At 38.6% G+C, this 14,295-nt stretch overlaps 5 protein-coding genes across 10 annotated transcripts; 3 read left to right on the top strand and 2 right to left on the bottom strand.

Moving 5' to 3' along the window:
* Positions 1 to 318: 318 nt before the first annotated feature.
* On the top strand, positions 319 to 3,704 carry MPL1 (Myzus persicae-induced lipase 1). 5 transcript variants are annotated; one of them, NM_121422.4, is made up of 9 exons: positions 319 to 785; positions 887 to 1,006; positions 2,080 to 2,220; positions 2,318 to 2,428; positions 2,532 to 2,675; positions 2,772 to 2,812; positions 2,899 to 2,978; positions 3,065 to 3,160; positions 3,234 to 3,704. In NM_121422.4, exons 1-9 carry the CDS (start codon positions 585 to 587, stop codon positions 3,554 to 3,556), a joined length of 1,257 nt encoding a protein of 418 aa, NP_568295.2. In that variant the 5' UTR covers positions 319 to 584; the 3' UTR covers positions 3,557 to 3,704. The 5 variants fall into 5 exon arrangements, with proteins under 5 accessions (NP_568295.2, NP_001330562.1, NP_001330560.1 ...); NM_001343319.1 differs by having other exon boundaries at positions 457 to 785; positions 3,065 to 3,674; NM_001343318.1 differs by lacking the exons at positions 319 to 785; positions 887 to 1,006 and adding an exon at positions 1,755 to 1,991.
* A 299-nt stretch (positions 3,705 to 4,003) lies between these two features.
* On the top strand, positions 4,004 to 6,518 carry CHC1 (SWIB/MDM2 domain superfamily protein). Its single transcript, NM_121421.4, has 3 exons — positions 4,004 to 4,124; positions 4,534 to 6,085; positions 6,230 to 6,518. The coding sequence occupies exons 2-3, from the start codon at positions 4,554 to 4,556 to the stop codon at positions 6,300 to 6,302; spliced, it is 1,605 nt and encodes a 534-aa protein (NP_196921.1). The 5' UTR covers positions 4,004 to 4,124; positions 4,534 to 4,553; the 3' UTR covers positions 6,303 to 6,518.
* A 12-nt stretch (positions 6,519 to 6,530) lies between these two features.
* On the bottom strand, positions 6,531 to 7,665 carry AT5G14160 (F-box family protein; the record flags this gene model as incomplete). Its single annotated transcript, NM_121420.1, has 2 exons — positions 6,531 to 7,264; positions 7,341 to 7,665. The coding sequence occupies 2 exons, from the start codon at positions 7,663 to 7,665 to the stop codon at positions 6,531 to 6,533; spliced, it is 1,059 nt and encodes a 352-aa protein (NP_196920.1).
* A 344-nt stretch (positions 7,666 to 8,009) lies between these two features.
* AT5G14150 (Emb:.1 protein, putative (Protein of unknown function, DUF642)) lies at positions 8,010 to 9,863 on the top strand. Of its 2 annotated transcripts, NM_121419.3 has the most exons (4): positions 8,010 to 8,188; positions 8,334 to 8,405; positions 8,500 to 9,009; positions 9,172 to 9,863. In NM_121419.3, the coding sequence occupies exons 2-4, from the start codon at positions 8,345 to 8,347 to the stop codon at positions 9,750 to 9,752; spliced, it is 1,152 nt and encodes a 383-aa protein (NP_196919.1). In that variant the 5' UTR covers positions 8,010 to 8,188; positions 8,334 to 8,344; the 3' UTR covers positions 9,753 to 9,863. The 2 variants fall into 2 exon arrangements, with proteins under 2 accessions (NP_196919.1, NP_001332535.1); NM_001343317.1 differs by having other exon boundaries at positions 8,010 to 8,405.
* A 1,241-nt stretch (positions 9,864 to 11,104) lies between these two features.
* AT5G14140 (nucleic acid binding / zinc ion binding protein) lies at positions 11,105 to 13,549 on the bottom strand. Its single transcript, NM_121418.3, has 4 exons — positions 13,325 to 13,549; positions 12,761 to 12,825; positions 12,050 to 12,248; positions 11,105 to 11,880 (listed from the first exon to the last, which is right to left on the bottom strand). The coding sequence occupies exons 1-4, from the start codon at positions 13,457 to 13,459 to the stop codon at positions 11,485 to 11,487; spliced, it is 795 nt and encodes a 264-aa protein (NP_196918.2). The 5' UTR covers positions 13,460 to 13,549; the 3' UTR covers positions 11,105 to 11,484.
* Between the last annotated feature and the right edge of the window lie 746 nt (positions 13,550 to 14,295).

Raw genomic sequence — 14,295 nt, 5'->3', positions numbered from 1 at the left:
TACAAACCAGAGATCTTGTTTTTAAAAAAAATTAGTCAGCTCTTTTCTAGACTAAGCTATTGGATGTATCTCCTTTACTATTCTTTTCTTCACATTGAAAACATATGGAAGTACTTTTATTATCATGAGATCTTCTATTTTTTTTTTTCTCTTTTATAAAGATTATTTTCCATTCATCTCAGTTCCACGTATTATTTTAAATGTTTATCATAATAACCTCGCTCTCTCAAAAAAGTTAGAAATCATGGCATGGTCACACTGATCATCCCTCCACTTATATATAGAAACTTTAGTAAATGTTGTATCGACGATAGCAGTGGATGATTCACCACTTCTAGAAACTATTCATAAATGCTTGTCTTATTTTTTGTGCATGATTCAATTCTTAATTTATGTTTACACACCATAAATTGTTTTTTTTTCTAAATAAGTTTTTGTCTATCCATAGTTGCTAACGTGGTTTTGCATTTTTATAAATAGCTAATAATTCCATTTTCTATTATCTTATCCGTCACCCCTTCTCTCTATATAAAACCATTTTCACTTTCCTATAAACGTACGTGATAACCCCTATATATATCTCAATGGCCGGTTCGGTTATGGTTCCGTCCGTTTCAATCGGTTTAGCCTTATCTGTCTTAATCTTCTTCGCTCTTTCCCTCAAGACCCTTGAAGCTCGTGGAACCTTCGGCAGGCTTGCCGGACAGCCACCGCAGAGGACTGCTGCCGGCGGCATATGCGCTTCTTCTGTTCACATATTTGGTTACAAGTGCGAAGAACATGATGTACGTACGACATTCTTTTTTTTTCTATATAGCTATTGATGATGATTACTCATCGATATATTAACTGATAAAGCTGCTATTTTAATTGTTAAATTATGAAGGTGGTGACTCAAGATGGGTACATATTGAATATGCAAAGGATACCGGAAGGACGAGCCGGAGCCGTCGCCGGAGATGGGGGAAAGAGACAACCTGTCCTAATACAACATGGAATTCTTGTCGTAAGTTTTACTCTTCCTTACCTTTTTGCATCGCCTTAACCGTCAATTAACTTGTGTATACACACGCATGCTACTTTTATGTGCAGATAATTATTGTGATAATATCAAACTTTGTTCCAACATGCATGAAATACATCCAAACTACAAAGTCTATTATTAAAAACATATATAGCTGTAATTAAACCACTGCATCGCACTCGGAATATCTGATTACTACATTGAAGCTGTTTTCCATTACATAAATTTTTGAAAGTAAGAAAAAGTGGAAAGTGACGTCAAGGGATAGTGAGAAAAACATTATTAGGAGAACATTTTATACCCGTTTTCAGAAGTTATACAAATGGAGAATATGTGCATATATTATTTCAAGATGATTTACATCTATAAATAGACATATACACGTGGGCCAAAACCAAACGTGTATACTTCCAGTGGATGCCTCATCAACAAGTATGTACATACATATATATATATATATATATATATATATATATATATATATATGTACATTTATCCTTATATCGTATGTGCGTGCGAGTTTGAAACTTACAAGTAAGATTAATTAGATTAATGTCTGTATCTTTTTTTGATAAAGAATGTGCATATGTGTTATCTTAGTGGTGGTAAAATTAAAACATTAAATAAAGAGACAGCATGAGTGTTAAACATGTGTGTCCAACAAATAAAGTGATAATTGGAGCGTTACTAGAAAGGTAATTAAAATAAACTCAAGTGATAAACAACTTTTCTGGTATGGAAGAATGATTGTACCGTACGTAAGTGATATTATATAAATAACCGTGTCGACTCTCGACTCTGGTACTCATCGAATTCTTAAAAATCATCGATAAAGTGCATAAGTACAAAACTTGATGAGATCAGTACTACTATTTTCATCAGCCTGCTAGAAAGAAAATACTTTATGACTTGCCTTATGTTTTAAGTTTTATGTGGACAGAGACGACAGTCGTACGTATGCAGAATTGTAATTTGTCTCTTTGACAACATGGTCCTTTAATTTCTTATAGTTTACATTACTATGATAGTCAAATAATCATGAGTTAAATGTGCAGGATGGGATGTCATGGCTGTTGAATCCAGCGGATCAAAATCTGCCGTTGATTTTGGCGGATCAAGGATTCGATGTGTGGATGGGGAACACAAGAGGGACTAGATTCAGCAGAAGACACAAGTACCTTAACCCTTCTCAACGGGTCTGGTTCAGTGAACCACTGTTTTAACCAGTAGATTACGTATATATCTTTACTAAGGAAACTGATATTTAACATCGTTGGCACGTTGTGGACTTAGGCTTTCTGGAACTGGACGTGGGACGAGCTTGTGAGTTACGATCTGCCTGCTATGTTTGACCATATCCATGGCCTAACAGGCCAAAAGATTCACTACCTCGGACACTCTTTGGTGGGTCCAACGTTATCAACATATTTTTTCTCTGATTTTTTTCTTTTTCTTATAGTAATATATCTTCTCATAATAGAATGAAAAATGAAATGGAAATTGTCAGGGGACGTTAATAGGATTTGCTTCGTTCTCAGAAAAAGGGTTGGTGGATCAAGTGAGATCGGCGGCGATGTTGAGTCCCGTTGCTTATCTCAGCCACATGACCACCGTCATCGGCGATATCGCCGCAAAAACCTTCCTCGCCGAGGTCCCTAGCTTCTCCCTTGTAATACCCTTTTTTATTCTTATACAAATATGTGCCTACAGTTATGAAAATAACTTGTTTATCGTCTTTCAAAAATAGGCCACCTCTATTCTTGGATGGCCAGAGTTTAACCCGAAAAGGTAAATCTTCACCCTTTTTTCTTAAAATATGCTTGTTATTATTGGCTTGATTTGATTACGTAAAATAGTTAAAACAACATTTGCAGTGGATTAGTAGGGGATTTTATAAAGGCTATATGCCTTAAAGCGGGGATCGACTGTTATGATTTAGTCTCTGTTATCACTGGTAACGCTACAACTAAAAAAGTCCACCAATCTACCATTGATGAATTAATTACATATATTAATTAACGTAATTTTACAAAAACATAGGAAAGAATTGCTGCCTTAACGCATCAACCATTGATCTGTTCCTTGCCAACGAACCTCAATCTACTTCCACCAAGAACATGATCCACCTTGCTCAAAGTAAGTGAAACAAATTCCCATTTTTTAAAAATTATTTTATAAACCTTAAATTGTTCAAATTATTTATTTGTAGCGGTAAGAGACAAGGAGTTGAGAAAATACAACTATGGAAGCAGTGATCGCAACATAAAACATTACGGTCAAGCGATACCACCGGCATACAACATATCGGCGATCCCACACGAGCTTCCGCTTTTTTTCAGCTACGGTGGTTTAGATAGCCTGGCTGATGTGAAAGACGTTGAGTTTCTCCTTGACCAGTTTAAGTATCACGACATCGATAAGATGAATGTGCAGTTTGTGAAAGACTATGCTCATGCTGATTTCATCATGGGTGTTACTGCCAAAGACGTTGTTTATAACCAAGTTGCTACCTTTTTCAAACGACAAGCTTGATAATATTATTACCTTGTCATTAGTTTATGTAATTGCATGTGCCCATATTCTTCAATTGTTTCCCTCTAAACAAAATGGGCAAAAATAAAATTAAAATTTTTATGAAAAAGTATACCAGTCTACTAGCTTCTAATTAAAATAATCCCAATATTTAATTTAGATTTTTTTTTTCTTTAATCTATAAACAATGGGGCAACCATTATCTAATTTACCCTAGTTTTAGGTATATTTAAGAAAGAACACTAAAACTACAGATTCGTATTTGACAAAAAAAAAAAAAGGAAACGAAAAACTATAGTAAAACAAAATTATGTGGAATGCTTTTCTTTTTAATTTTGTCGTCAAATTGTATGTGGATTTGTCGTTGAAAAAAAAACACATGGATTAAAGTTGGGCCAGTTTGATATAACTCAATGTGGGCTTTAAAAATACGGGTCGGGTCTTAACCCGGACAGTAAAATAGATAGCTCCGGTGGGCATTTGTTTTTGTTTTCTCTCTCGAGTCTCGACAACTGAGAAGCAACGGAACACCGGTGAATCCCGGAAAGAAGGTGAATCAAAAAAGCAGGTACCAAGCTGCGAATCTTCGTTTTTTTAAGGAATTCTCGATCTTTATGGTGTATAGGCTCTGGGTTTTCTGTTTTTTGTATCTCTTAGGATTTTGTAAATTCCAGATCTTTCTATGGCCACTTAGTAGTATATTTCAAAAATTCTCCAATCGAGTTCTTCATTCGCATTTTCAGTCATTTTCTCTTCGACGTTGTTTTTAAGCCTGGGTATTACTCCTATTTAGTTGAACTCTGCAGCAATCTTAGAAAATTAGGGTTTTGAGGTTTCGATTTCTCTAGGTAACCGATCTATTGCATTCATCTGAATTTCTGCATATATGTCTTAGATTTCTGATAAGCTTACGATACGTTAGGTGTAATTGAAGTTTATTTTTCAAGAGTGTTATTTTTTGTTTCTGAATTTTTCAGGCTGATAGGTTTATATAGCAATGTCTGGTAACAACAACAATCCACAAAAGCCTCAAGGCTCTGCGCCTTTGCCTTTTGGGAATCCTGGGATGGCCTCTGCATCTGTTCCTGGAAACCAAGGTTTTGCTCAGTCTCATATGGCAGCTAACTTTCAAGCTCAGTTTCAGTTCTCTCAAGCTCAGGCCCTAGCCCATGCTCAAGCACAGTCTAAAGTTCAAGCACAACTGCAAGCTCAGTTACAAGCTCAAGGCATGACGATGAACCAAGCACAAGGTTCTCCGGGGATTGGTGGCTTGGGTCCTTCTTCTCCTTCTTTGACGACTCCTGGAAGTTTAAACATGAAGAGATTCCAGCAGAAACCGCCGATGCGACCTCCTGGTGCTCCTGCGAGTAACAACACTATCTCCCCAATGAGAACAATGGAGTTAACTCCTGCTGCTCGGAAAAAGAAACAAAAGCTTCCAGAAAAGTCATTGCAGGAGCGGGTGGCTGCAATCTTGCCAGAGTCTGCCTTATACACACAACTTCTGGAGTTTGAGTCTCGGGTTGATGCTGCGTTAACTAGAAAGAAAGTTGACATCCAGGAAGCCCTTAAAAACCCTCCCTGCATACAGAAGACTCTTAGGATCTACGTTTTCAACTCGTTTGCTAACCAAAACAACACGATCCCTGGGAATCCTAATGCTGACCCGCCAACATGGACTCTTAAAATTATTGGTAGGATACTGGAAGATGGGGTGGATCCCGACCAGCCAGGGTTTGTTCAGAAAGCAAACCCATTGCATCCCAAATTCTCGTCTTTCTTCAAAAGGGTTACAGTTTCCCTGGATCAGAGGCTGTATCCTGAGAACCCATTGATCATATGGGAGAATGCTCGATCACCTGCTCCTCAGGAAGGCTTTGAGATAAAGAGGAAAGGGAATCAGGAGTTTGCTGCTAGTATACGGTTGGAGATGAACTACGTCCCTGAAAAGTTCAAGCTTTCTACTGCATTGATGGATGTTCTCGGGATTGAGGTTGAAACCCGCCCAAGAATCATCGCTGCAATTTGGCATTACGTTAAGGCGAGGAAACTGCAGAACCCAAATGACCCCTCTTTCTTCAACTGTGATGCTGCACTTCAGAAAGTTTTTGGAGAAGAAAAGTTGAAATTCACTATGGTCTCTCAGAAAATATCTCATCACTTGTCGCCTCCACCACCTATTCACTTAGAACACAAAATCAAGCTCTCAGGAAATAATCCGGCCGTATCAGCATGTTACGATGTGCTAGTGGATGTACCCTTCCCGATCCAAAGAGATCTGAACAATTTGCTAGCCAACGCAGAGAAGAACAAAGAGATTGAGGCTTGTGATGAAGCAATATGTGCAGCCATAAGGAAAATCCATGAGCATAGGAGGAGGCGGGCATTTTTCTTGGGGTTCAGCCAATCGCCAGTTGAATTCATAAACGCCCTGATCGAATCTCAGAGCAAGGATCTAAAGGTCGTTGCGGGAGAAGCCAGTCGAAATGCTGAGAGAGAACGTCGATCAGACTTCTTCAACCAACCTTGGTAAGCTAATCATCTAGACTCTGCTACTCTGGCCTTTATTCGCACAGATGATATGTATTAAGAGTTGTAAAATGTTTTTTTTTTTTTTTGGTCAAAGAGTTGTAAAATGTTTCTGAATCATAATTTGGGGTAAAATGTTTGCAGGGTCGAAGATGCAGTTATACGTTACTTGAACCGGAGGCCAGCAGCTGGGAACGATGGGCCAGGGAGTTGGTGAGTTTCTTGACGATACAAGTCTCTTCATCTGTTTGAGCATTTTTAGTAGAAGATATTGTTGAGATTAGTCTGGTTTAAAAGTGAACTAGTGTATCTGTAATCTTGTGTATGTTGAAACATTACTACTTTATATAATTAGCTTTGTTTTGTAGCCTTTGCGTTAATGGTTAAGTCATGTTTTTATTAGCAAAAGGAAAATAACATTGGCATTATTAAAAAAAAAAAACACTTAAAGTTGAACAAAAACGAAAATGTTTGGAAAGAGTATCATTGTGAAGTAAGAAGTGGGGAAGAGCCAGCGAGCATTAGAGAATGGTCTGGAGGAGATAGAAGAAGACGAAAGGCGTTGAACCTTCTGGGAGGAGAGATTGAAGACGAAGACATCCTTTTGGCTAGATGGAAGACCGCTGAAATAGGTGGAGTTTCTGGTAATACCTTGGATATCGGAGGATGCTTGCACGGTGATACCTAGATCCAAGATCACGGCCTGGTCGCCACGAAAAAGCCAGGAAAGGTCACGACGTTTAAGAACGCAGCCAACCATCAAAAAATCTCCAGAGATGGTGATTACTATGTTGGTCTTCCAGTCAAGATAGTCTGTCCAAATTGTATCATAAGGGCTAAAAGATCCCAAGCGGAAGCGAAAGGGATAGAGCTGAACATGAGCAGTTTTTGTTACAAACTTCAAATCCGAGATTCCGATGCTACCATCCTCATAGTAAATGTAAAGTTTGTGGTCCTTGAGGGCAATATCACTACACCCCAACAAAGGAGGAATCTGGCGCCATTCACAATCGCCTTTCTTGCAAAAGGCTGCATGCTTGTCTCCACCCCAGCTGCAAGCAACTACGTAGTCTTTAGTTTTCTCGTCTATCCACACAACTGCCTTATCAGTACTAGGGTATCCCATCATCTCGGCTTTGCTTGCAAAATGACCTTTTCTGTAGAGTACGCTGAAAAGAGCTGGTCACGTTGAGACTCGATAGCTACTAGGTTAATCCTCTCCAAATTTAGCACATTCACAAGATATAGATTTAACCGAGGAGCCAGGTGCCGCAACTTGCAAGGCAAGGATCCACACCAAGGTCTTGAATTGTGTAAACGTTTTCTTCTTCCTGTGGATTGTACAACATGCAACTGCGTCTGATTTGTGCTGGATCAGGGAAAAGAATTAGCCACGGAACCTGATTAGGTTTGGAGACACAGTCTCCCCAAACCCTACACCAAGTGGAACAAACCGCCCTAGCTCGATGAAAATCCGAGAGTCTCAGCCGTCGCAGAACCAATCTGATCACATCCTCAGGAAGCTCCGACCAATCCACCCCCCTAGAATTGAGAGCTTGACGTTTGTGAATCAAAGCCATATCTAAAAGTCGTCACAAACTGCACTCTTTTTACTTTTCTAAAGCCAGTTATGACGAGGCAATCTAAACCAAATCAAATTCCAAATTCAATCAGGATTTGCTTTTGATACGTAGTAATCATATACAGTATATATGTTCGAGAAAAAAACATAATAATTTATGGCAAAAATATTTTGGTAATTCCACAAGTATTTAGTAGGTTATTTCATTTCGTGACTTTTGTTTTTTACGATTATGCAATGTTTTGTATGTCTTCAAGACTGCTTAAAAATAATAATTCGGTCAATACACCAACCACTAAGAGTCTAAGAGTGAGTTAAGAGTTAGGTTGGAGTAACCAAATTAAATAGAACATTGTTCACACTCTCAATTCACCAACCTTTTGTTTCCTGAAATGTACAAACACTAGAACCAGATCCAAAAAGACACAGTTCTACTATATGGATGATGGCCCTGGCTTCTTCAAACCATCTGTGTGTTTAGTCTTCTCATTTGTGCACAACTCAAAGACAAGTCCACTAAGGTGAAAGAGAATTATTAATATATTTATTAATGATCAACTTTATGCTAACATGTTACAGCATCATTCTTCTCGTTAAATATTTTACTAATTAATAGACACATTCACTGGATCCAAGAAGCGTTGACGTTCAAGGTTTTCTTTGTAGTTTGAAGCAAAATGGCGATATGGTTTCAGAGAATTTTCCTGTTGCTTCTCGTTTCCTGTTGCGCCTCTTCAGGTACATTGGAATCTCAAATGCTTCGTTATATATTTGTTCTTTCATCTTCAGAACTCAAATTGATAAACTAAAGTTTGTACATTTTGATATGCAGATTTTTTGGAAAATCCAGACTTCGAATCTCCACCGTTAAACTTACCTACAAACTCAAATGCTAGCTCTGTATCGCTGGATCAGAACAGTACACTCCCGGGATGGACATTCCAAGGGACAGTGCTTTATGTTGAACTGCCTGATACCGGACACGCGGTTCAGCTCGGTGAAGATGGCAAGATCAATCAAACATTCATTGCCAAAGGTGATGAATTGAACTACATCCTCACATTCGCACTGATCCACGCAGGCCAGAACTGTACAAGCTCTGCTGGTCTCAGTGTCTCGGGGCCAGACAGCAATGCGGTCTTTTCTTACAGACAAAACTACAGTAAGGTTTCATGGCAGAGCTACAGTCATAACTTGGGTAGTTGGGGGAATGGTGAGCCTATTAACTTAGTTCTTGAAAGTCAGGCAATAGATTCTGATTCTGATACAAACTCCACATGTTGGCCTATCATTGACACATTGCTTATCAAGACTGTTGGTGTAACATTGGTCCAAGACAGTGGTAAGTTACTTCTCCTCCCTTCTGCTTTTTTTTTTATCCCGAGAGTGCTAATGCTGAACTCATAGCTCAATATGGAACATGATGAAAGCAGGTCTGGTTTATATAAGTTGATGTCTTGTAAATCTAGCTGCATAGACTCATATTCTGATTTTGTTGGTGTAGGTAACCTCTTAATCAATGGTGGATTTGAGTCTGGACCTGGTTTCTTGCCCAACTCAACCGATGGAGTTCTGATTGACGCGGTTCCAAGCCTGATTCAATCACCATTAAGGCAGTGGTCTGTCATAGGAACAGTCAGATACATAGACTCGGAGCACTTCCATGTCCCAGAAGGCAAAGCTGCAATAGAAATTCTGTCTAACACAGCTCCATCTGGCATACAGACAGCAACAAAAGGCACAAGTGAAGGTTCAAGATACAACCTCACATTTACCTTAGGCGATGCTAACGATGCGTGCAGAGGACATTTCGTGGTGGGTGCTCAAGCTGGCTCCGTAACTCAAAACTTCACATTGGAGAGTAATGGGACTGGCTCTGGTGAGAAGTTTGGGTTAGTGTTTGAAGCAGACAAAGATGCAGCACAGATAAGTTTCACCAGCTACTCAGTTACAATGACAAAAGAGAATGTTGTTTGTGGTCCTGTGATTGATGAAGTGATGGTACATCCTCTTGGTGGAACAGCCTCAGTAAAACCCACTTGGCTGCTACTTATTTTCGCTTTGTTGTATGTTGCAGTTCTCTGATTGAAACTGTTTGGGAGAGAGGTCATAAAGAAGATATTTTTGCAAGGAGATGTGATAATCATTCTAGCTTCATGATTTATATATGAACACATTCGTTACACATGAATCTTTCACAATCATGGCTTATTTTGCAGTGACACTTTTAAATTCTACATTTATGTAGAAACTAGAAAACACACATACAAATACACACTTGAAGCCTTGAATAAGCAGACACTAAGTCCCCGATGTAAATGGGATCTGCAAGGGCTTTGAGCTTAGGGAGAACCTGCTTGTTCACAGAGATCCAGTAGAGCGAGTATCTGTGTCAGTGTCCTTAATGCTTGAGGCAGGAAGCTTGGTCCAGCACAAAGCTTGTCGTCTAACGTACACTAGAATGGTGCGACGTTTAGCTACAAACTGGGAAACGGGATGCAGTTCTAATTAACGCACATCACGTGACTTGTATGATGTTGTGTACTTTTGTTCGGCACAAAATAAATTGTTTTTTTTTCGAAGGGTAAATATCTTATAAATGAAGAAAGTTTTGGATTTACATTTTGATTACCAAAATACTACTTAAAACTTTACCAAAAAAAGATTTAAAAAAACAAGGAGATAAAGAAATAATTCAAAAGGGAGAGCACAATCAGATAAGCCAAAGCCTTATAAGGTTTCTGAACTTCTTCCGGTGCCGCCTCGCATTGATGGTGTCAATGATCTCATCTCACGGTCAATGGTCTTAAACACCCAAGCAGCAGGGATTGATTGCTGGTTGTGAATGAAGTTGTTTCTCTGCTTCCAAATAGCATAGATTACCGCTTGAGCGACAAGTTTCCTGAGCGTTGAAGGAGAGGTGCTATTTCTCCTTTGGGTCTAGGTGATCAGATCATTCCAACTTTGGAAAACTCTCGAAGGCAGCCTGAGCCTTTGAAGAACGGAGGTCCATAGAATAACATTGTACTCACAAGACAACAACATATGATCTCTAGTTTCAGCTGAAACTTGGCAGAGACAACAAACAGGAGAAACCAACATACCCCAAGAAACCATTCTTGATCTAGTTGGCAGCCTATCCAGATGTGAAACCCACATGTTAAAAGCATTTTTGGGCGTAGCTCCTTTGAACCAGATCAAAGACACCCATAGCTTCTAATCCTTTTTATGCCTTATAGCATTCCAAGTTTCGGTTGAGGAAAACTTGATATCATTGCCATTATCGACGCACCAAACATAAGAGTCCTCATCAAGGGGCTGCAGAGGTAGATGTAATGTTGTAAGGAAAACATGAAGCTCTAGCGCATTGCTTGATCTCGGCGATGGCAAAATCCAGCCGTCGCCATCGACAGCTGCAGCCACTTTAGAATTAATAGGGATCCTGAGGTTCCTTGGTCCATCAATACCCAGAAACTTGATCAAAGGCCCAAATGGCGTCCATCAGTCTCTCCAAAAACTTGCAGTAAGTCAATTGCCAATGGTGCATTTTGTAAATCTTTCTGCAAGAGGGCTGAGACGCAACAAGCATCTCCAGTTCCAAGAATCGGTGCTACCTTCCTTGATAGACCAAAAATTTGAGGCATACGCAACAAAGTTGCTCGAATTTTTACTTTTTTGAAATTAATTACTTAAAACATAAAGTTTAGCTCGTGTGCATTCGTCAAAAGACTCAGCAGCTAAGAATGTTAGTAACAGATAAGGATAAAAAATTTCTTCATTATCTTACTGCAGACTAGGAGGAACTACAAGACCATGACTAATTAGTTGGTCCTGGTGCAGACGAAGATTCGGTCCGTTTCTCTCTATGAACAGACCGTGGAACAAAGGTCAGCCCACGACCATGGCGTCGACCGAAGCTGACATTCGAAGGAGTTGTGTCTGAGGTAGTTAGCGAGGACAGTGCTGAAACAAGACCGTCTAAGCTGCCTTTGTCTTCTACTTCCATGGCATCTGACGAAGCAGCTTCTTTGTCTTCTTCATGTTTCAGCTTTGATACATGTTGCCTTTGAAGTTTCTCTCTACGCTTCTTTGAGAGTTGGGTCTTCTTGAAGAATTCAAATGTCGTTGGGAACTTGTGTTTGTCAATCAAGTGTCGATGCCGGGCTTTGTAGGTCTTGAACTTCAATCCACACCCTTCCACAAGGCACTCATACTGCATAAAGATGTTAATGAGAGCAGAAAGAAGGAAGAATTAGCATATGATGTGACTTTAAAGAGATCCATGGCAGGAGTGGTATCACAGTCACTAGCTAACAGTAAGAGCTCTGCCTCAAAACGCACTTAATATTTGGACAAAGAGATAAAGAGTATATAAAGCATACCATGTCATAACCCCGAGAAACTTTAGCTTGAAAGAAAGAGTCGTGTGCTTCGGATATGTGAATACTTAGTAAGCGAGAAGTAGGGTAGACCCTTGAGCACACTGAACAAGAGGCAGTGTGCCGTGCATTATAGTGATCTTCAAAATGGTCCAAAGATTTCAGGCGTTCAGGACAGCCAACAATGGGACACGAGATTCTTCTGCTCAAAATAGTCAAACTCATGACCATCAAATTTCGTAGATAATTGTGGACCAAATTTGGAATTGAAACTAGTCTACATAAATTTGATCAGTGACACAATGCCATATTACTGATTGCCACTTAAAAATGTGGATATTGAAAGAAAACTACATAGATAACAGTGATCAAATTCATAGCCATTTGGTTACTATTAGCTAGAATTCTTACACGCACTACCAACACATATGTGAACTGCACAGTAAACAATCAGAAATAGGATAAATGGCATTGACACCAAACCAGATTCACCAAGACAAAAAAACAAAAATAACAGTACAGATTCTTAGCTTCAGTATACCAATCAAGAGAATAACACATCAAAAACCAATGTAAAACACATGAAACTCTTGTAAGCAATAATCTAATCTAAAAATTATAATCATTGCCATAGTTGACTGAATTGTTTTCATTTACTATCAGAAAACAGTCCGCAACAAAAAAAAAATCTCATCCGTGAAGAAGGAGAAATACCTGGTTTCAATTTCCACAAATTTATGCAGATGGTTGATTTCATCTTCTGTGAAGTCCAATGTCACCTGTAAATTAAAATCCTCCTTTATGACTCAACTCTTGCGAGCATAAATATTTGTAGATGATAAACAATCTACAGCATAATACTTATAAAACGATTACTAAGCATCATATAACTACATGGAGAAGGAGAATGAAACAATCGTTTAATCCAAATTGACAAAGCAGACCTAATTACAAGACTTCTTCAAAATGAAAAATTCGCTGTTACAGAATAACCAAACAGATCGAAAGCAACCGAACAGTTATCATCACTAAGAAAATGAATTCCCCAAAAATCGTTTCTGGATACTACCACAAAGAAATAATTCGACCTCAAAATCTCAGAACCGCTTCGATTTGAGCTATGCTAACACGAATATCATCATCAAGTATTCAAGTGGACCATTAACGAGAGTGTCTAGACAAGAAACCGATTTTACTGAAAATTGATCATGTAGATTGTTTATTCCCTAAGAAAAGCATTACGTCAGATTCGATCGATTCAGATTCCATAAGGAGTACCTGTTTAGCAAGTAGCTCGCGCTCGACATTTCCAGATGCAAAGAACGGCGAATCCGGAGGAAATCTTCGTCGGATTGGGTTCCAGTACGGAAAGCCTAACTCGCCTACCGTATCTACCGCCATACCCGTAGCCATCGCTTCCGGCACTGAGCAGAGCAGAAGAAATTCAAAATTTTCCGTTTACGTCTCACAAACATGAAACAAGTATCCAACTGAACATTTCCTCCGCTCCGGTTTATTAACTGGATCCTTCCTGGACTATATGATATCTTGTTCGGCCCAAAGAAGGCCCACGTATAAGAAACACCATTTTCTTTTTCTTTTATATCTAGAAATTCAAGCCCAAAAATCTTATATTTTCCAAAAACGGGATTCACACCAGATTAAATTTATCTTCTTTGGAGAAAAAATCCTTTCCAACATGTTTCGAACCTAGCACCTTCACTTGAGAGATTTACCACTACCTCATTGGTTAACACCACTATATTTTTAAACTCGAGTTTCTTAACAAAACTCATTATGTTTCTATCAGTTGATTAAGAAATGAAGAGAGAAAAAATTCTGAATTTTTATTTTTTATTAATTAAATCAGATAGCTAGAATGTTGATCATGTAATATGGATTCAAACATTTTCTAAATCAATCCAGATTGAACTTTTTTCTTTAATCAACTTTATGGTGGTGTATATAGTTAATTAAAAACATTTTCTATATTTCTATATACCAAAGTAATTTGGTTAAGCTCTAATGTGTTTGTCACTTCGTAGTTTGTACACGTGCTGATATAATTATATATTGGTCACCTGCAATGAGCTTATAAATAGTTTTCTAATTTGTGGTTGAAATTGAAATGATCTAGAAATCTTCTCACTAACATTATATGATTCTTTTGTAGAAAATAACACTTTAGTCATCAGCAATTTGAATATTTGCTAAGTTTCTATTATCATCAAAAGGGGAACTAGTCCTGT

Source organism: Arabidopsis thaliana, chromosome 5 (assembly GCF_000001735.4).
Source record: "Arabidopsis thaliana chromosome 5, partial sequence".
NCBI classification, from domain to species: Eukaryota; Viridiplantae; Streptophyta; class Magnoliopsida; order Brassicales; family Brassicaceae; genus Arabidopsis; species Arabidopsis thaliana.
This window is presented reverse-complemented; position numbering and strand designations above follow the sequence as displayed.

Excerpts from the sequence above, each read along its gene's own strand:
- MPL1 (NM_121422.4), top strand. The coding sequence starts at position 585 with ATGGCCGGTTCGGTTATGGTTCCGTCCGTTTCAATCGGTTTAGCCTTA. Across the intron at positions 786-886 it reads ACAAGTGCGAAGAACATGAT|GTGGTGACTCAAGATGGGTA; the intron begins GTACGTACGACA and ends TAAATTATGAAG. Across the intron at positions 2,813-2,898 it reads CCAGAGTTTAACCCGAAAAG|TGGATTAGTAGGGGATTTTA; the intron begins GTAAATCTTCAC and ends CAACATTTGCAG.
- CHC1 (NM_121421.4), top strand. The coding sequence starts at position 4,554 with ATGTCTGGTAACAACAACAATCCACAAAAGCCTCAAGGCTCTGCGCCT. Across the intron at positions 6,086-6,229 it reads GACTTCTTCAACCAACCTTG|GGTCGAAGATGCAGTTATAC; the intron begins GTAAGCTAATCA and ends AAATGTTTGCAG.
- AT5G14150 (NM_121419.3), top strand. The coding sequence starts at position 8,345 with ATGGCGATATGGTTTCAGAGAATTTTCCTGTTGCTTCTCGTTTCCTGT. Across the intron at positions 8,406-8,499 it reads TTCCTGTTGCGCCTCTTCAG|ATTTTTTGGAAAATCCAGAC; the intron begins GTACATTGGAAT and ends TTTGATATGCAG. Across the intron at positions 9,010-9,171 it reads AACATTGGTCCAAGACAGTG|GTAACCTCTTAATCAATGGT; the intron begins GTAAGTTACTTC and ends TTGTTGGTGTAG.
- AT5G14140 (NM_121418.3), bottom strand. The coding sequence starts at position 13,459 with ATGGCTACGGGTATGGCGGTAGATACGGTAGGCGAGTTAGGCTTTCCG. Across the intron at positions 12,826-13,324 it reads GCGAGCTACTTGCTAAACAG|GTGACATTGGACTTCACAGA; the intron begins GTACTCCTTATG and ends TTTAATTTACAG. Across the intron at positions 11,881-12,049 it reads TTTCTCGGGGTTATGACATG|TATGAGTGCCTTGTGGAAGG; the intron begins GTATGCTTTATA and ends ATCTTTATGCAG.